The following is a 21,206-nucleotide window of genomic DNA, read 5'->3' as shown; positions in this document are numbered from 1 at the left end:
GTTCCTTTTTAAAAGCATCTTACGGGCATTTTGTGAAATTGACATTTTGATTGTAGGCAATGAAATCTCCAGAGTTAAAAGACCGGCTGGAAGAATCAGAGAAGCTGATTCAGGAAATGACTGTGACCTGGGAGGAGAAATTAAGGAAAACAGAGGAGATTGCACAGGTTCGTATTTCCGGTTATTTTCAGTTAGAGAGAAGAGAAAGCTGGTGGTAGTCTGTGCCTTGCCTCTCAGGTGGTGTTACTGGTACCTTTTGGCTTTTCACCTTTGAAGATGGTAACTATGACACCATTATTAAGAATCTAGGTCAAGTAGATGCTGTACATTACAAAATTAATTGGAAGTCTAAAGAGGATGTAATTATAGTTAATTAATTGTTCATTATATAAGAAATAGGTTTTTAGGGACATGCTTTTTAAAATGAAATTACATAATGTCACCTCCGGCTCCATACTTATAATTTTATTAACAGCTTTATAGACCTAAGGAACTCACCTGAACTACAAACTCATTACTTGTAATAGAAGGTTTTGAACTTCTTTCTTCCCTATGACAACTTAGTAAAAGTAATGTGAAATACCTAAATCTGTGGTGATTCATTTTTAGAGCACTTAACATAGTGTTGTGAAATCGTAAATTAGGAATATTAGCATTTTGGAAAAAAATCCTAAAATATCCAACTGTCTGCAGAGTAAAAGACATTTATTCTGTGGTTTATTAAAGACTTAAGGCTTAGCAAAGTCTAACTTTAAAATCCCAATCTATGACTATCCTGTTAAATGACACCTATCCGATTTTAGCAATACGTATGAGTAACTTAGGGAGCTCAGTATCCCATTGAGTGGTCATTTCATGACTGAACACCTGTTGTAATTGCTATTGCATCAAAATCTTTTTTTTTTTTTTTTAATTTAAGAAAGGAGACATTAACAGAACCATAGAATAAGAGGGGTACAATTCTGCACAATTTCCATAACCTGATCTCCACATCCCACCCCCTCCCCTGATAGCCTTCCCATTCTCTATCTCTCTGGGAGTATGGATCCAGGGTCGTTGTGGGTTGCAGAAGGTGGAAGGTCTGGCTTCTGTAATTGCTTCCCCGTTGAACATGGGCATTGACTGGTTGATCTATACTCCCAGTCTGTCTCTCTCTTTAGGGTGGGGCTCTGAGGAAGTGGAGCTCCAGTACACATTGATGGGGTCATCTGTCCAGGGAAGTCTGGTCAGCATCCGGAACCTGGTGGCTGAAAAGAGACTTAACATATAAAGCCAAACAAATTGTTGAACAATCATGGACCTAAAGACTGCAATAGTGCAGATGAAGTGTTGGGGGGTATTCCCTGCATGCTCTTGTGTACTTCTGCTTTCAGGTATATATTTTTCCCCTAGTTTATGGGCACGGGCGAACCTATGCTCTATCTCAGGGGACCTAGACTATATCTAGGTTTGGGGACTTTATTGGGGAGTGGAACACCTGGAATAGAATTAGAGAATACTATGAAAGGAAAGGTCTCACCCGAGTGATGAAGCTGAAGGGTTGTCATTCCACACCTGAAGTCTGTGGTCACAGTCTGAAGTGAAGCATGCTGGGGTGGCACTTGTGTTGATTATGTTGCGATCCGCGGATGCAATATTATTTGATTTGAATTGAGAACAGCATGCAGAAAAGTGGGCCCCACCCTAAGGTTCCAGGACTGGGGGAAATATAGGCTCTATAGTGGAAATGTGAGGTTCCTGTTGTCTTAGGGTTCAAGAAGACAGTGGATAGTTATTGTTATCATCACATTATTTGGTGATAGGGTTAACTTTGGAAGGTCCCTTTGATAGGGTCTGGGGTATAGTACCCAGCATCTTGTATATAGCTGTGCTGTCGGTTGCTTCTGTTCTCCCTGGTCTAGGCTTTGCATCAAAATCTTTTATTTGCTTTCTACAATACTAATAGGCCTTACTTCATTCTTCCAAAGTGGAAAGAATATGTGTTCCTGATTATATGCAGTAACTAATAATTAATTACACTATTTATTAGGCCTTATGCTAAGTACTTTTTCTCCCCAAGTCATTTTGTTGGGGGACATAATGGCTTACAGGGAAGTTCTTGTTACTTGAGTACAATTTCTTATTTCTCTGTCATATATGTCTGCACACTATTCCCACTTCCACCCCAAGTCTTTCTCCATCATTGTGTCCTGGAGCCCTGATCTGTAGCCCGCCTCCCCCAAATTCCCCTACTCCAGAGGCTTTTGCTTTGCTGGAACGCTAAATACTTTAAAATAACAGTATTTTATCTAATCCTTCCATCAGCCTTAAAATTACCCTATATTTATAGTTAACTCTGTTTCTTCTCTCTCTTTTTTTTAAATTATAAATCTCCAGTGTTTTTAACTGTTTCTGGTATCAGATTCTGTCTTTTAAAAAATATATTTTGATTGAGATTAATGGTTTATAGTCAACAGTAAATACAGTTGTTGGTTCATGTGTAAAACTTCTAAGTTTTCTGCAAAATACTCTAACCCCCTCTTGTATCATAGTACGCCAGGACTTGACACCGTGCCCCTTGAGCTCTTTACTTTGGTGCAATTCACCCAACCCAGTCCAAGGTCTGCTTTATGTTTCCCCTTCTCTTCTTATTTCTCACCTTCTGTCTATAAGTGATATCCCATATTCAGCCTTCTCCATCTTTAATAAATGCTGTCCAGAATCAACCTATACTTCAGCTGATATAGGGCAGTGCTTTCTTTTTTTACTCCTTCCCTACCAGTCTTTCTCTTCTTCGCTCTCTCAGTTTATTCCCCCCCCCCCCAACACTGCCCAGTTCTGGCTTGTGCTAGTACTGGAAACTGAACTGGGAACTCTGGTGCCTTAGGCACAAAAGTCTGTTGCACTGCCAGTGGTGCTTCCTGCAACCCCAAGACTGTTACGTAATATTAAATGTTAGATTTACATTAGTGCAAACTAGGATCTAAGTTGGTTTTTAAATGATTTTTGTATGGCTTGGAGAATTTAGTTGAAATTTTGAAAAAAGTTTTAAAACTGCAATAATCTATAATAACCTATCTAAAGATACCATTTAAAACATAAAGCTATTTATTAATTATACTGAGTTAAGACTTTAATCTTAATAACCATGGAGTTAATACTTCTCTAATACATTCACAGGAGCGACAAAAGCAGCTTGAGAGTCTTGGAATATCCCTTCAGTCTTCAGGCATCAAAGTTGGGGATGATAAATGCTTTCTTGTCAATCTGAATGCTGATCCTGCTCTGAATGAACTTCTGGTTTATTACTTAAAGGTGAAGTAGTTTATTTTGCCATGAAATAGAGTAAATTGTATAATCTTGTTATTTTTTAAAGGTCTGGTGTCATGCTTGTATTTAAAAAAAACTGCTATTTTTCCGTGTCTTCTTATTTTATTTATTTATAAAAAGGAAACATTGATAAAACCATAGGATAAGAGGGGTCCAACTCCACACAATTCCCACCACCAGAACTACATATCCCATCCCATCCCATCCCCTCCCCTGATAGCTTTCCTGGTCTTTTTTTTTTTTTTTTTTTTTTTTTTGAGTTATTATTGATGATGTTGATAGAACAGACAGAAATGGAGAGAGGAGGGGAAGACAGAGGGGGGAGAGAAAGATAGACACCTGCCAACCTGCTTCACCACTTATAAAGCGACTCTCCCGCAGATGGGGAGCTGGGGCTAGAACTGGGATCTTTATGCTGTTTCTTGCGCTTTGCGCCACTTACGAACTTTCCTATTCTTTATCTCTCTGGGTCTATGGACCTAAGGTCATTGTGGGATGCAGAAGATGGAAGGTCTGGCTTCTATAATTGCTTCCCAACTGAACATGGGCATTGACAGGTTGATCCATACTCCCAGCCTTCCTCTCTCTTTCCCTAGTGGGCTCTGGGGAAGCGGAGCTCTGGGACACATTGGTGGGGTTGTCTGTCCAGGGAAGTCTGATTGGCATCATGCTAGCGTCTGGAACCTGGTGGCTGAAAAGAGAGTTAACATATGAAGCTAAACAGGTTGTTGACTAATCACAAACCTAAAGGCTGAAATAGTGCAGATGAAGAATTGGGGGTCCTCCATTTGTAGATAGCTAGTAGGCATATTTTAGTTATATTCCAAAGGGCCTGTGGCTATACTAGTTTGTTCTTTTTTTTTTTTTTTCCTCTGAAATCTGATACACAGGTGGATCCAAGTTCTTTTTTGTTCTTTTTTTGAGCCTGAAATCTGATAATGCAGGTGGATCCAAGTTATTGTCTGGGGAGATGATGTCACGGCTGGAAAAAGTACCAGAAATTTGGATCAGGGAAGAGAGTAGCTCCCAAATATGGGAAAGGTGTATAGATATTGTTGATTGTAAAACAGCTTTTTTTTTTTTTTTTTAAACAATGCTAGAATGTGGAATATAAAAAAATTCTGAGCTGTGGTCCGGGAGGTGGCGCAGTGATAAAGCTTTGGACTCTCAAGCAAGAGGTCCTGAGTTCGATCCCCAGCAACACATGTGCCAGAGTGATGTCTGGTTCTTTCTCTCTCCTCCTATCTTCCTCATTAATAAATAAATACAATCTTAAAGAAAAAAAAAACACCCAGACACAACAAAAGATTAAAAAAAAAAGAAAGAAACTAAAACCTAATTCTCTCCAACTGTTAGCTAATGTCCTACATTTAGTTCAAGAAAAGAAAAATTCTGAGCTTAAGGTGCCAGTTTCCTTTTCGGTGTTTGAGTAATATCTTTGAGCCTAGTAATATGAAAAAGATATACTGATATTTCAAAAGCATTAAGTCACTGACCATTATTTAACATGTGTATGCCCAGGAATTAAGTAGATAACTCTGTTTTTACATTTTTATATGAAATAAGTTTTTATAAGTGGTCTGTTAACTCAGGAGGAAAATTTTAAAGAAAGTAATGATCTTTGGGTCAACATGATAAGAAATTTCCAGTGACTTTTAGGAAAATAAAAAATTAAGTTTATTAGCATGCAAAAAAAAGAGAGTAAATGTTTTACAGAGAATATGAGACAAATACTGAAATGCATGTTGGTTTACATTTAAAAAAATCTGTAAATTATAGGACATAGCAAGAAGACAGGAGACTTTCAAATGAGCATGAATCTCACGACAATACATAAAAGATGAGGAGCTCATCTAACATAATTGTCAATCCCAGAGCACAAATGAATCATACTGGAATATATAACTCTAACATGCAATGAATATTAGGAAAGCTCATGCACACCAATACATAGGTGCTATATATATGGATTTAAGTTATGTGACTAGGAAAGTAAAGATGAGCTAAAGTCACCTCTACAAGTAGAGAATTGTATGATTCATTTTTAAAAATAATTTTTTAAATTTATTTACTTTCTCTTTTTATTGCCCTTGTTTTTTTATTGTTGTTGTAGTTATTATTATTTATGTCTTTGTTGTTAGATAGGACAGAGAGAAATCAAGAGAGGCAGTGAAGACAGAGGGGGAGAGAAAGATAGACACCTACAGACCTGCTTCACCGCCTGTGAAGCGATTCCCTGCAGGTTGGGGAGCCAGGTGCTAGAACTGGGATCTTTGTGCCTGTCCTTGTGCTGTGTACCACATGCGTTTAACCTGCTGTGCTACCGCCCGACTCCCTATATGATTCATTTTTAAAGACATTGAGTTCATGATACATTGACTAATTCTCCAATTTTTATGGAAATATCTTGGATTACTGGCTTTCTGTAATAATAGGGAAGACCCCTGCATTAATAAGTATTTTACCCTTTTTTTTTTTTTTAATGTTTTCAGTCAAATCCTGCCTCTGATACACATGATCATGTTGTTCTCTTGGTTTTGTAATAGTTGTAGTATAATAGGAGTCAAGAAGTAGTAGGGAAATCCCCTGCTCAGAGTTTAGTACTAGTACTTCACAGATGGCTGATTATGGTCAAGTTCTTCTGCCTATAGTGCATGGTCTTTCATAGGAAAGTTTTCTCTGTCTGACGGCCTCAGGGTTCCATGAAGATTAAATGAGACTTGATACATAGAAGCACCTTATAAACAAAAGCACTCCACATGTAAAAACTATTCCACTTGCCATTTTAAAAAAGGAATGCTTTTAAAAAGATTTGCTTATTTCATATGTGGTGGAGAGGATTTTATGTAAGAAAGAGAAGCCAGTACATGTAGTGCCAGAGATTGAATTGGAAGCCAAAGGCTTGCAAATCCTTTTTTTAAAAATTTTTATTTCCTTTTGCTGTCCTTGTTGTTTTATTGTTGTAGCTATCATTGTTGTTATTGATGTCATCATTGTTGGATAGGACAGAGAGAAATGGAGAGAGAAGACAGAGGGAAGAGAAAGACACCTGCCTATGTACTTCACCGCTTAAACTGCTGTGCTACTGCCCCACTCCAGGCTTGCAAATCCTATGCCATTATCAGCTCAACTATTTCCCCAGCCTGCTCACATGCCTTTTAAAAAAATTTATATCCTGTATAATATGCCTTATATACTTTATGTTTTTATTTATAACAAGAACACTGCTCAGCTCTGATTTAAAGTGGTGGTGCCTGGGATTGAACCTGGGGCCTTGGGTACCTAGAGGCATTAGAGTTGTTTTGCATATCTTTTATGCTGTCTCCCCAGCCTTGTGTGATTCTTAACTATTTTTTTTTCTTTCTTTATTTCCTTTTGTTGCCCATGTTGTTTTATTGTTGTAGTTATTATTGATGTTGCTATTATTGGATAGGACAGAGAGAAATGGAGAGAGGAAGGGAAGACAGGGGGAGAGAAAGACAGACACCTGCAAACCTGCTTCACAGCTGATGAAGCAACTCCCTTGCAGTTGGGGAGCTTGGGGCTTGAACCAGGATCCTTAGCTGTCCTTGCACTTAGCACTACCTGCTCTGAACCCACTGCGCTACTGCCTGACTCCCGATTCTTAATTATTAAAGAGTTTATATATCATCACATCCCTTACTTGTTTCTAAACAATGTTGGTAGTGTTTTCTATTAGAATTTCAGTTGTAGATATTTGTTAAGTACAAAAAGAGAAAGATGCAGAGTTAGAATTAAATTTGCTTTCTCTTTATGTCCCCAAATTATGAATTATTTCTGAAGTGATGAAGTTCAAATTGGAACACACAAGCACATAGAGTTAACAAGAACAACAACAAACAAACAAACAAAAACCTAATTCATATCTGTCCTTTAACTGAAAAAAAATAAACAAAGAAACTATAGAAAACTTTTTGGAGGGTAGTCAAAGTATTTCTGGTCATCTTGTGTGGAGGTGTTGGGATTCTGTTTCAGACTGTGTGGTCAACCCTGTTTTGGCAGAATTTGAGGGCTTGTTGATTTCACTCCTCAAAGCTAACCCCAAGAGAAGAGGATATTCATGACAAAGCATATTTGGAAGGATGATCTCAGTCCAAGAACACTTTTGACTCAGTAAAGCATGTGGAATGGAGGAGTTTGGAGGCTGTGTTTTTATTTTTAAAATTCCTTTGCCTTCAGATTTCCTAGTCAATTTAGATACCAGGCATATGACTTCTTATCTTTAGTGACTTTTGGCACCTCCTTTGTAAAATGAGGGCCCTGGATTAAACATTCTCTAGTGTTTTTTTCTAGTTCCAAGTTGTATGGTTCTCTTCCAGAACAGAATCCTCTATTTAATTGTTATGTCTAGAACTGACTAAAGGGGGGGGGGGGTTTCTGCTTGTGAAACATATGGACTATAAATTATAATTTTTTTCTAATGCATATTTTTATATATTTATATCTACATGTTTTAGATATACACATAAATTATTCTTACTTTGATTTAGTAAGTAATAACCTTATTACTGAAATATTGGAGAGAGGGATTTAGTGAAAGTGAATTTATTGACCTTGATAATTAAAGTGTTGATCAATAGGATGAAGATATCTCAAAGGGAGTGACAGTAGAAAAAAGTTTGCATTAAAGGAACTCTTGGAGACCTTTTACAGTGTTGAAAGCACAAAGGATAATGATAAACTTAGAAAGGAGTATGACATTTGCCAAGGCATGAAAATATGCTCACTCCATATTCTAAATAACATATTTGAAGGAAAGCATTATTCCAACTATAGTCAACAAACTTTTAACAAGGGCATAGAATTCCTTAACTTTGTGTTTCTATTTTTTTTTTAATTAGAATACATATATATTTTAATCATTTATTTTTTAAATTTTTGTATAGAGACAGAAGTTGAGAAGGGAGGAAGAGGTAGAAAGGGAGACAGACAAGACCTGCAGCCCTGCTTCACCACTCGTGAAGCTTTCCCTCTGCAGGTGGGGACCAGGGGCTTGAACCTAGGTACTTGAGCACTGTAATATGTGCACTTCACCAGGTATGCCACTTTCCGGACCCTTCAATATACAATACATTAATATATTAAGTATTAGTTTTCTATTTATTTTCCTATGTGCCATAGTAATGGAATTATTAAAGGTTTTACAGATGTTTTAATTTAATTTAATTTTATTTGGATCTTCTCTCCTCTTACCCCCACGCCCCCACCCAACCCCACCCCACCCCTCACCCCACCTTCTTTCTTTCTGCCTTTCTGTACGTGTGATATGACAGAGGAGGAAGGAGACAGGCATGAAATAGATTGCTTAGAATTATAGCAGTTCATAAATACATTTCATTTACCATCATCCCTTCATAAGGTTGACAAGAAAAAACACTTTCATCTGATAATTGAATAAAATGACACTATTCAAGGATTCAACTTCATAATAATTTTTTTTGCTTAAAGTTGGAGTTTCCAAGAGCCTATCAATGGCAGTAAACAAGAACTTACTCTAGTGGTAGTTTGTATCTAGTCAAGCCCCTATGTTAGAAAACATTTTGATCAGTAAATTTCAGCTAACAGTGAGAAATAGACATTTGCTTAGAAGACTTCTGTGTTCTATAAACTCATGGATCAAGTAGGATACCATGGGGACCAATCTGGATCCCAGCTCTCTTTCTTTGGAAACATCACTGCCAGAGCAGAGTTAAGAGAAGAAGTCTCTAGGAAAAGGGGAATGCTGATAGTAAAAGGGAGTGTGTTTTTAATAGAGACTGAAATCCTGGAATGTATGGGGAGAATTAGAACCCCGAGCATACACACACACACACACACACACACACACACACAATTTTTTAAATATTTATTTTATTTTATGAATGAGAGAGATACAGAGAGAAAGACACAGAGAAAGACCAAAGCGCTGCTTAGCTCTGGCCTATGGTGGTGCTGGGTATTTAACCTGGGACCTCAGAAACTCATGGCATGAACGTCTTTTGCATAACCATTATGCTGTCTCCGCAGCCCAAACATATGGGAAGAATTGGAACCCAGAATATAATTAGAAAGATTACCTACTAGAGGAGAACCATCTTCCTTTGAGTCTGGAGGAATACTGTAGAAGTGGGTGTTTGTTTTTCTTTTTCATTTAATGCTTGAGTGTGATAGGCCCAAGTTAAGTGCATGCATGATAGTGGGGAACAGAACAGACTGTTCAGTGGTCTGTGCTGTTTCCAGGCTAGCTGTGGCTGTGGACAACAGGTGCTATGTAAGGATGTGAAATAGTACAATGTGAGGTAAGTGAAGTGGCTGTTTCTGATTGTTAGTTCAGGATACACCTCTCTGAGACTGTGCCCTTAAACACTGAGATAGAAGTGATTTAAAAAAAAAAAACAACAAAAAGCCTACCATTATCAAAATCAAGGGAAGACTATTTTAGGCAACAACCAGTATGCTCAAAGAGAAGACCATAGGCTAAACTTTATTCCCAAGAAGGGAGAGAGTAATCTGTATTCTAAGATAAGCTGTAATGAGGGCAAAGACTACAAATGGCTTTGTAAACCTGGGAATGAATTGTACTTTACTAGATGTTCACCAGAAGGGAAACTACTGGAAGGCTTTAAAGAGGAAGACCACATGGTTAGCTGTGGCTCTAGGGATGGAAGGAGGGGAGGGAGTGGGAGTAAGAAATGGAGAAATAAGAGGCCTAGTGGTGGCACATTTGCAGCACATTACTATGCATCAAGACCTGATTCCCTGGTCTTCACCTGTGAGGAGGAGAGGGGACAGCTTTACAAGTGTCAAAGCAGTGCTCCAAGCATGTATGTATCTCTGTTGGAAAAGAAAGAAAACGGGGGGGGGGGGGGGGAGCATGTGGGGGTGGTGGTGAGGAAATGTCTCTGGGAGCAGTGGAGTTGCTCTGCAGATGTCTAGTTCCAGTAATAACCCTGCTGGCAGGGGTGGGAGAATGAGAAAACATATTGGTTTTGGAGTTGGCAATCTATTTCCACTGACCAAGTCTAGCTCCCAGCCTGTTTTTGCATGGTCTGGGAGCCAAGAATATTTTTTTACGTTTTTTTAAAAATGAATGAAAAAATAGAAAAGATGCATAAGATTTCAAACATGAGACAATATAAAGTGCAGATTTTAGTGTTCAGAAATAAAAAATTTTATTGAGGAGTAGCCATACCCACTCTTTTGTATACTAGCTGCTGCTTTCTCTCCACAAGGACAGAGCTGAGTAGTTGTGTATGATTCATAAAAAATAAAAGCTTTCTAGTCTGACCCCTGATCTAGGTGTGTAGGTGGAGAAAGGTGACTTTGGAACATGCCTAGGTCATACTGACATGTATTGCCTGTTCTTGATAGGGGCACAAGGGGAATTCAGTTTTTATGTTGTCTTGTTTTCTTAGCTCCTAGAATGTGAGGCTGGTGATTGGGGCATCAAAAATTCAGTAGTTGGGTATCTGTCTATGGTAAGAAGAACACATTTGTCATACTCTGTATAAAGTTTAGAGAGACTGCAATTCAGAAAGTAATTATAATCTTTCCAAATTCTTATATTTGAACAAGTTATATATTTATAGCTCAGTCATCTGGATTGAAACTAGGCACGCAACCACTTAAGTAACTATAGTTTTGAGATCAGTGATTTTGGTTGGTACATCATTGTCATGTCTTACATTCTGAGAGTAGTATGAAATATTTGGAATCAAGATTGCAATGAAATTAAAAAGTTACAATGGAAAATAATAAGTATCAGAGACATGAATGCGAAACTAGTTTCAGTACTAAAAGACATAGATTGATACATCAGCCTCCATCAGGAAATGGAACATGTTGAATAAATTTTAGAGAATGCCGGAAATGTCCTGTACCGTGTTCCACTGACTTTAATGACCTAAAAAACAAATTAAACACAAAAAATCAAAGGTAAGGTTTCTCTAAAAGAGAAATTCAGTAGATGATTTTGGCTTGTGTAAAATTATAATATTAATCGACAAATGTGATTCTTTCACAGGAACATACATTGATAGGCTCAGCAAATTCCCAAGATATCCAACTATGTGGAATGGGAATTCTTCCTGAACATTGTATTATAGACATCACATCAGAAGGCCAGGTTATGCTGACTCCTCAGAAGAACACTAGGTAATGTACTTGAATTAGTGTTAAAATCACAGTAACTTCTTCCTTCCTTCCTTCCTCCTTCCCTTCCTCCTTCCTTCCTTCCTTCCTTCCTTCCTTCCTTCCTTCCTTCCTTCCTTCTTTCTCTTATTTATTGGGGGAGGATTAATGGTTTACAGTTGACAGTGAAATACAATAGTTTATATATGCATACATTTCCCAGTTTTCCATGTAACAACTCAACCCCCACTAGGTCCTCCTCTGTCATCATGTTCCAGGACCTGAACACTCCCTCTTAATCCCCACCCCAGTCTTTTACTTTGGTGCAGTAGAGTCACAGTGATTTCTAAGGTGAAGAAAGTATACTGGTTGTGGATGGTGTGCAGGACATTGGGCCAGTTAAATTTAAAATTTAAATTTAACTGTTTATTTAAGCTTTCTAGTTGGTTATCAAGTCATTATATATATATATATATATATATAAAACCTTTCACTCTTTCAAACCCATCTCTTCCTTTTTGTACCTACTACCTTGGCTTTCTTTAGACCTTCATCAACTCTGGATCAGAATCCCTAAATCTTTTTCCTAGTGCACTTACTAGTAGGATGGCTTTCTGCTATTTTTGGTATAAATACTTTATGTCTTTCCTGTTTGTCTCCTTTTCCTTTGTCTCTGTTGTTCCTTTGGCCAATGAACATCTATTTGATCTTCAAGGTTAAGCTGTCATCTACTTGGGGGGTGGAGGGCTGGAAATGGGTTCTGTTTCTCAGTACACCTGATACTGCAGTGTGTTAACACTTCATAGTATGTTTTTTCATGCTGTTAACCTTTATTGCCCCAAGAGATTATGAATTCTTTGAGAACTGAGCTCTCTATTTTTGGATTTCTATCTCTGATACATGCTATAAAATGAGTATAGAAGTGCTCAAAAAGGGCTGGATAAGTGAAGAGACCATTATATCAACTGCTTATCAATGTGCTTGTTTCAGTGCTTAAACTGTTGTCTTACATAACTGTCTATAATTAATATAGATGATGGTTAACTGCCACATGTTAATTTTTGAAATGTCGATCGCGTTCTTATCTGTCATTAATAACATCAGTTTCATCCACAAAGGGATGGGGTATATGTGTTTTCACTGTGGGGCAGGAGGCAAATGTTTTTAGTACACAGTAAACAAACTCTTTTCTTTTTTTTTCCAGGAGCTGAGAGTTCACTAGAAAGGAGAAGTGAGGGCTTCCTTTTGTAGGGCCTATAGTGTCAAGTTAAAGAACTTGACCTTTATCTTATATCTTAGCAGATGAGTCATTCAGCAATTATGATTACTGTGGTATTCCAGGAATGTTACTCTTAACAGTGCTAAGCATAATTTTCTATATATTCCTTAATTTCTCCCTTAACATCCTTCTACTGGATTGTCAGAAAATTCATGATGCATTTTTTGCATGGAAAAACATAGAAAATACATCATGACTTCCAACAACTCAATAATATGTTGAATTCGGTTGCTAAGAATAGCAGTAAAGTGGATCTGAAAAATCATTGCCTTATTACTAGGGTATAAACATTTTTCTTGGCTATAGGAAATTTTAGGTGGATTTAACATGTCTTGCTTCTTGTCACTGGTATCTATACCTATTTCTAGAGTATAGTTGTTTGTTTTCTTTTATCCAAATTTTACATACTTTATAAAAATCGCAATGTATAATGTAAACCATCTTTTGATTCTTGCCTGTAATGTAAAACTTAACACTTACTTTTTAATATGCTGTGTAACAGACTTGGAACTTAAAACAAAACTGAGAACACCAGTCTGTTATACTTAGCTTTATACACTTAACTTTAGGTAAATCACCAAAGAGTGAATACAAATAATAAAATATACCAGGGATACAGTTTATTTGAAGTAATTGACTGATTTATTTATTTATTTAGTAACTAGGCCTCTAAGAACTGGAAAAATTAAAGGTGAACATGATAATCATTATTGACATACTTGACCTCTTCTTCCCACAGAACTTTTGTAAATGGCTCTTCTGTATCCAGTCCTGTACAGCTACACCACGGAGACAGGATATTATGGGGAAATAACCACTTCTTCCGGTATGGCATTACCCAGGGTCCTTAACGAGAGAGAATATTGAATATTATACTAAGAAATAGAGCTGTATATACTAAAGAGTAAACTTCATAACATTATATATTAGGGCTAGCAAAATAGGTCCCTTGGATAGTGCTTTGCTATGTGCACAGTGTACGTTACAGCCGAGGCCTACCACACTGAGGGAAATTTCTGTGCTATGCTATCATTCTTTCTCCCTGTCTGTCTGTCTTTTTGTCTGTCTCTGTACCTGAAAAAGCTGGCCCAGGGTGGTGAAATCTCCTGTGACAATAGGAAAAGTTGTACTATGTGGCTTGAGCCACATGTACAAATTTATTTAAATATTTTTTCAGATTTACTTTTTAATGCATGATTATCTTGCTGTTTGGTATAATGATTTATTGCTTTTTTTTCTGGCATATTTTCCCCCCAATAAAACAGTACGGTTTTAATTTATCTACATGTAAAATAAGTTTGTATTTCATTTAGGAATGCTTTCAGATATAAATAATATCAAACTTGTCTGTAGTAGACTAAATGGTTTATTTCTGACCAGTTGGTAGTTATTCTTTGACAAAACCAGAAATCTTGAGGAAGATGGCTATTGTCATTAGCTAAGCCTCTCAAAAGTTCCATGGCAACAGTCTTGTCATTGTCTTGCATTCTCTCCTGTCTGAGGATGGCCTCACCATTCTAGCCTTTGAGTAGTCTCTCGTCCTATGGCAAGGAAACTGTGGAGAGTTGCTTTTCTGAATGCTGACCATCCTGTCAGAACAAGCAGAAGCCTTCCCAGAATCCTCAGCAACCTTCCACATATATCTTGTGTGCTATAGTTTGCCTTTTAGTTACAAGAAAGGCTGAGAAAGAAATTATCTGAGCAGAGCCTGCATATTTTATTTCCTAAATAAAATTGGAAAGGAAGGTTGGCAGGATATTGTATACAATTAAAAGCTTGGTCTGTTCTTCCTGTCACAGGACTTTAGCTACAAAATCGTGTTCCTACAGCTAATCAAGATCCTTGCTTGGGGTGGTGCAGTGGTGAACCCAGTAGAATGCACACATTATCATGTATAAGGATCCAGGTCCAAGACTTTAGTCACCATCTGTAGGGGGATGCTTCACCAACGGTGAACCATGCTGCAATTATCTCTCTTTCTTTCTCTTCTACTCTTATCTCCTTCTCCCAATTTGTCTCTGTCTCTGTTAAAAAAAGAAAGAGGGGGGTCAGGCGGTAGCACAACGGGTTAACCGCACATCGTGCAAAACGCAAGGACAGGCGGAAGGATCCTGGTTCGAGCCCCCAGTTCCCCACCTGCAGGGGAGTTGCTTCACAAGTGGTGAAGCAGGTCTGCAGGTGTCTATCTTTCTCTCCCCCTCCCTATCTCCCTCCTCTCTCCATTTCTCTCTGTCCTATCCAACAATGAGGACAACAAGAATAGCTACAACAGTAAAACAACAAGGGCAACAAAGGGGAATAAATAAATAAATATTAAAAAATGTAAAAAGCACAGAAAGGGGGTCGGATGGTAGCGCAGCAGGTTAAGCGTACGTGGCACAAAGTGCAAGGACTGGTGTAAGGATCTTGGTTCAAATCCCCGGCTCCCCAACTGAAGGGGAATCACTTCACAGACAGTGAAGCAGGTGTCTGCCTTTTCTCCCCTTCTGTCTTCCGCTTCCTCTCTCGATTTCTTTCTTTCCTATCCAACAACGAATGACATCAACAACAATAATAACCATAACAAGGCTATAACAACAAGGTCAACAAAAGGGAAAAAAATGGCCTCCAGAGACGTGGATTTATGGTGCAGGCACTGAGCCCCAGCAATAACCCTGGAGGCAAAAAAAAAAAAAAAAAAGAAGAAGAAGAAGAAAGAAAGATAGAAAAAGAAAAATGAGGGAGTCGGGCTGTAGCACAGCGGGTTAAGCGCAGGTGGCGCTAAGCTCAAGGACCGGCGTCAGGATCCCGGTTCGAGCTCCCGGCTCCCCACCTGCAGGCAGGTCCCTTCACAAGCGGTGAAGCAGGTCTGCAGGTGTCTGTCTTTCTCTCCCTCTCTGTCTTCCCCTCCTCTCTCCATTTCTCTCTGTCCTATCCAACAACAACGACATCAGTAATAACTACAACAATAAAACAACAAGGGCAACAAAAGGGAATAAATAAATAATTAAATTTTAAAAAAAGAAAAAAAAAAGAAAAAGAAAAAAGAAAAGGCTGCAGAAGTGGTAGATTCATAGTATAGGTATGAAGTCCCAGTGATAAACCTGGTAGAAAAAAAATTGTTTTGCTTTTTCAGGAAGAGAAATGTGTACACAAAGTAAGTGGGAAATACTTTTCCATCCTTCTCCTCTCCCTTCCTTCCCTTTTATTGAGGGTATTAATGGTTTAGAGTAGATATAGTTGTTGGTACATGTGTAAAATTTCTCATTTTTTCTGTAAAACACATCCACAGCCTACGTCCTCCTCCACCATCATGCAATAGGACCTGAAAGAACCGCCCTCCCCACCTCCTTTACTTTGGTGCAATACACCAAATCCAGTCCAAGTTCTACTTTGTGTTTCCCCTTTTTGTTCTTATTTCTCAATTAATGTCCACGAGTCAAATTGTCGCATATTCATCCTTCTCTTTCTGGCTTATCTCACTTAACATGATTCCTTCCAGCTTCATCCAAGATGAGGTGAAAAAGGTGACTTCATTTTTAATAGCTGAGTAGTATTCCACTGTGTATATATACCACAATTTTTCAGCCACTTATTTGTTGTTGGACATCTATATTGCTTCCAGGTTTTGTCTATTACAAATTGTGTTGCTATGAACATAGGTATACACACATCTTTTTGGAAGGGTGTGTAGGTTTCCTTAGATTATATCTCCAGGAGGGGAATTGCTGGGTCATAGGGTAGGCCCATTTCTAGCTTCTGAGACTTCTCCAGACTTCTCTCCACAGGGGTTAGACTAATTTACATTCCCATCAGCAATGAAAAGGGTTCCTTTACCCGTGCAACCTCTCCAACATTTGTTGTTACTATATTTTCTGATGTGTCTTCACAGGAGTGAAGTGGTATCTCGTTGTTTTTATTTGAACTTCTGTGATAATGATTTGGAAGTATTTTTTCATATGTCTATTGGCCTTTTGGATCTCTGTGGTGAATATTCTATTCATTTGTTCTCCCCACTTTTGGATGGAGTCTCTGTGTGTGTGTGTGTCTCTCTCTCTCTCTGAGTTTGGTATGTTACATATTTTGTAGCCTTTTGTCTGAGTTAGGGCATGTAAAGCTGTTCTATTCTGTAAGAAGTTTCTTTGGGTGGTGGTTTCTTTTGCCCCGAATAAACTTTTCTCTTCTTTTTAAATTTCTTTATTGGAGGATTAATGATTTACAGTTGACAGTAAAATACAATAGCTTGTACATGCATAACATTTCCCAGTTTTCCACATAACAATTCAGCCCCCACTAGGTCCTTCTTTGCCATTATGTTACAGGACTTGAACCTCCTCCTCTACCCCAGAGCCTTTTACTTTGGTGCAATATGCTAACTCCAGTCCAAGTTCCTGCAAAGCTTTTCAATTTCATGTAGTGTCAATAATTACTTTTGTTTTTGTGTTCCTTGCAATTGGGTTTGAGTCATTGAAGATGCCTGTAAAACTTAGATTGAAAAGAGGTCTGCCTGTATTTTCTTCTAAGTATGTGATAGTTCTTGGTTTAACATCTAAACTCTTGACCCTTTTGGAGTTTACTTTTGTATGTGGTGAAACATAGTGGTTCAACTTCATTCTTCTTCACATTTCAACCCAATTCTCCCAGCACCCTTTGTTGAAGAGACTTTTCTCTGTATAATAGTTTGGACCCCCTTGTCAAAAGTTAGAAGTCCATATATGTGGGGGCTTATTTCTGGTCTGTCAGTTCTGTTCCACTGGCCAGTGTGTCTATTTTTGTTCTAGCACCAGGCAACAACAGTAGCCCTATATTACAGTTTTGGATCTTAGAACATGATGTATTCAGTTCTGCTTTTTTTTCTCAAGATTGTTTTAGTGATTCTGGATATTTTCTGATACCAGATAAATGATTGTAGCTTTTGTTCTATTCTCCTAAAAATTTTTGGTGGGGGAGTCGGGCAGTAGCGCAGTGGGTTAAGCACAGGTGGCTCGAAGTGCAAGGACCTCTGTAAGGATCCCGGTTTGAGCCCCCCGGCTCCCCACCTGCAGTGGAGTCGCTTCACAGGTGGTGAAGCAGGTCTGCAGGTGTCTATCTTTCTCTCCCTCTCTCTGTCTTCCTCTCCTCTCTCCATTTCTCTTTGTCCTATCCAACAACGATGATTTCATCAACAATAATAACTACAAGAAAAGAAGGGCAACAAACGGGAAAATAAATAAGTGATTAAATATTTTTAAAAATTTTTGGTGGGATCTTGATGGGGATTGCATTTACTTGTATATTATTTTGTATATGTAATTGTATTAATTTGCTTATGGCATATGCATATAAGATGTTAATTATTCTAATCCATGAACATGATACATTTTTCTACTTGTTTGTAACTTTTTATATTTCCTTGAATAGTGACTCTTACTTTTCAGTATATAAGTCTTTCACTTCTTGTTAGACTTATTCCTACATATTGTATTGTTTTTGCTACTATATAGATTTTTTTCATTATCATTCCACCCACCCCCAATGAAATCAAATATAAATTGCTTAACTTAGTGTTCAAAACCTATTTTGGGTTTAGTTGATTTTTTAAAAAAATATTTATTTATTCCCTTTTGTTGCCCTTGTTGTTTCTTTTTATTGTTGTAGTTACTGTTGTTGTTGTTGTTGTTGGCTAGGATAGAGAGAAATGGAGAGAGAAGGGGAAGACAGGGGGGGGAGAATGACAGACACCTACAGACCTGCTTCACTGCTTGTGAAGCAACTCTCCTGCAGGTAGGGATCTGGGGGCTCGAACTGGCATCCTTATGCCAGTCCTTGCACTTTGCACCACGTGTGCTTAAACCACTGTGCTACCGCCTGACTCCCAGGTTTAGTTAATTTTTTTAAAATATTATCTTTCCTTCCTTCTACTACATAAATTTTGTTTATCCCCCGTTGCTTTATTCACAGTTGATCCAGAGATTGACATTTTCCATTTTATATATTTTCTCATTTTGTTTCCTGAGTCTGAGTATCCTTCTTTCTACTCATTGTTTTAAGCTGCTATCAAATAGTTTCTGCTTCTTTTCTTTTCCTTCTGTTGTTATTTGTTATCACTGGGGCTGGTGCCTTTACTATGAATCCACTGCTCCTGGAGGCCATCTCCCCCCCCCCCCCCCATTGTTGTTGCTGTTGTTGTTGCTATTGCTGTTGTTGGATAAGACAGAGAGAAATTGACAGGGGAGAGAACAAAAGGGGGGGAGAGAAAGATATACATTTAGATCTGCTTTGTGAAGCGACCCCCTGCAGGTGAGGAGCTGGGGGCTCACACAGGGATACTTGTGCTGGGCATTGCACTTCTCACTATGTGTGAGCAATCTGGTGTGCCATTACCTGGCCCCCACCCACAGCTCTTTTTTAATAGCATATATCATACTCTTTTATAGTTACTTACTTGTGTGTGCATGTATTGTTTTTTAATCTTTATTTATTTATTGGATAGAGAAAGCCAGAAATCAAGAGGGAAAGGGATGGTAGATAGGGAGAGAGACAGAGAGACACCTGCAGCACTACTTCACCACTTGCGAAGCTTTCCCCCTGCAGGTGGGGACTGGGGCTTGAACCTGGGTCCTTGCACATTGTAACATGTGCACTCAACCAGGTGCACCACCTTGTTTTAACTGCTATAATATGAATGTCTAGAGAACAGTGATAGCCATATACTTTCATGGCATCCCTTTGGACTTTAGTAAATGCCAGTATTTAATGGATGAAATGATCCAAATACATACCTTTATTTAATTTTTTTTTCCCTTTTTTCACTGTCTGCTCTATCCTCAGACTTAACTTGCCTAAAAAGAAAAGGAAAGCAGATCGAGAAGATGAGGAACAAGACTCATCTATGAAGAATGATAACAGTTCTGAGCAGCTGGATGTAGATGGGGACTCGTCCAGTGAGGTGTCCAGTGAGATCAGTTTCAACTATGAATATGCACAGATGGAAGTCACCATGAAGGCACTAGGCAATAATGGTGAGCAGATCTGTTGTACATTTTAGAACCTTTTATAGTTGGTGGAATGCTAAAAATGTTTGTGACAGACCTTTTGAAAGTTAGCAACAGGGAGTCGGGCTGTAGCGCAGCGGGTTAAGCGCAGGTGGCGCAAAGCACAAGGACCGGCATAAGGATCCCGGTTCGAACCCTGGCTCCCCACCTGCAGGGGAGTCGCTTCACAGGCGGTGAAGCAGGTCTGCAGGTGTCTATCTTTCTCTCCTCCTCTCTGTCTTCCCCTCCTCTCTCCCATTTCTCTCTGTCCTATCCAATAACAACAACAACAATAATAACTACAACAATAAAAAAACAACAAGGGCACCAAAAGGGAATAAATAAAATAAATTAAAAAATAAAATAAAAAAAAAGAAAGTTAGCAACAAAGGAAATCTTAATTTTTTTGTACTCTATTTTTTTATGTTTGTCTTTGATTTATCATATACATGTATTTGTTCATTTTTTATTGATTTATAGTACTATAAAATTTGGGGAATATCACATCACAGCACACTGTATGTATGTAAGACTCACACGAGTTCAGCACTTCATCTACTGCACCAGCATCTGAACTTCTTTTTTTTGACTCAAGGATTGTCACTGGAGCTTGGTGCCTGCACTACAAATCCACTGCTCCTGGCTGCCGTCTTTTTCTATTGTTGTTGGATAGGACAAAGAGAAATTGAAGATGGGGGGTGGGGGCAAGAAAGACGCCTGTAGACCTGCTTCACCACTTGTGAAATGACTCCCCTGTAGGTGGAGAGCCAGGGGCTCGAACTGGGATCCTTGTACTGGTCCTAGCGCTTTGTACTATGTGCACTTAACCCAATACACTACTGTCTGGCCTTTCCCACCTGGACTTGTGTGTGTGTGTTTTTTAACCAGAGCATTGCTCAGCTTTGGTTTAAGGTGGTGCCTGGGATTAAACCTTGGACCTGAGAGTCTTAGGCATTAAAGTGCTATTCTCTGCCCTAATTATTTATCATGCTTATAAAAACATTGTAAAAGGTAATAGTAATGTACACCTGAAATACATCTCAGCTAAATTTTTCCTTTTTAAAAAAAAAATTGGTGTGGAGCCAGTTCTTTAAAATTTTTGTTATTAACTTCATTTAATTGTTGGATAGAGACAACCAGAAATTGAGAGGAAGTGGGAGATGGAGAGGATGAAAGACAAGAGAGACACCTACAGTGCTGCTTCACTACTTGTGAAACTTTCCCCCTACAGGTGGGGATTGGGGATTCAAACCCAAGTCCTATAACATGTGCACTCAATCAGGTGCGCCACCACCTGGCCCCAGTATTTATTTTTTTAAAAGTGAAATTTTACATTCTATTTTAATTATAATTAATTAATTTATTTTGGCTAGAGATAGAGAGAAATTGAATGGGGAGACAAAGAGAAACACATTTAGCATTGCTTCACCACTGATGAAGCTTATCTCCGTCAGGTAGGGACCAGGGACTTGAACTTAGGTCCTTGCACACTTTTT

The 21,206-nt window shown here is 38.4% G+C and overlaps 1 protein-coding gene across 2 annotated transcripts in view; it reads left to right on the top strand.

Annotated features, from left to right (window-relative positions):
• KIF13B (kinesin family member 13B) overlaps window positions 1–21,206 on the top strand; it is a 240,868-nt gene that overhangs the window by 116,022 nt on the left and 103,640 nt on the right. For both annotated transcript variants that reach the window (XM_060184901.1, XM_060184902.1), the window contains exons 12-16: window positions 57–167; window positions 3,160–3,294; window positions 11,333–11,463; window positions 13,458–13,544; window positions 19,508–19,698. In XM_060184901.1, coding sequence (XP_060040884.1) covers window positions 57–167; window positions 3,160–3,294; window positions 11,333–11,463; window positions 13,458–13,544; window positions 19,508–19,698 — 655 coding nt within the window. The remainder of the gene's footprint in view (window positions 1–56; window positions 168–3,159; window positions 3,295–11,332; window positions 11,464–13,457; window positions 13,545–19,507; window positions 19,699–21,206) is intronic.

Source organism: Erinaceus europaeus, chromosome 2, assembly GCF_950295315.1.
Source record: "Erinaceus europaeus chromosome 2, mEriEur2.1, whole genome shotgun sequence".
In the NCBI taxonomy this organism is placed as follows: Eukaryota; Metazoa; Chordata; class Mammalia; order Eulipotyphla; family Erinaceidae; genus Erinaceus; species Erinaceus europaeus.
This window is presented reverse-complemented; position numbering and strand designations above follow the sequence as displayed.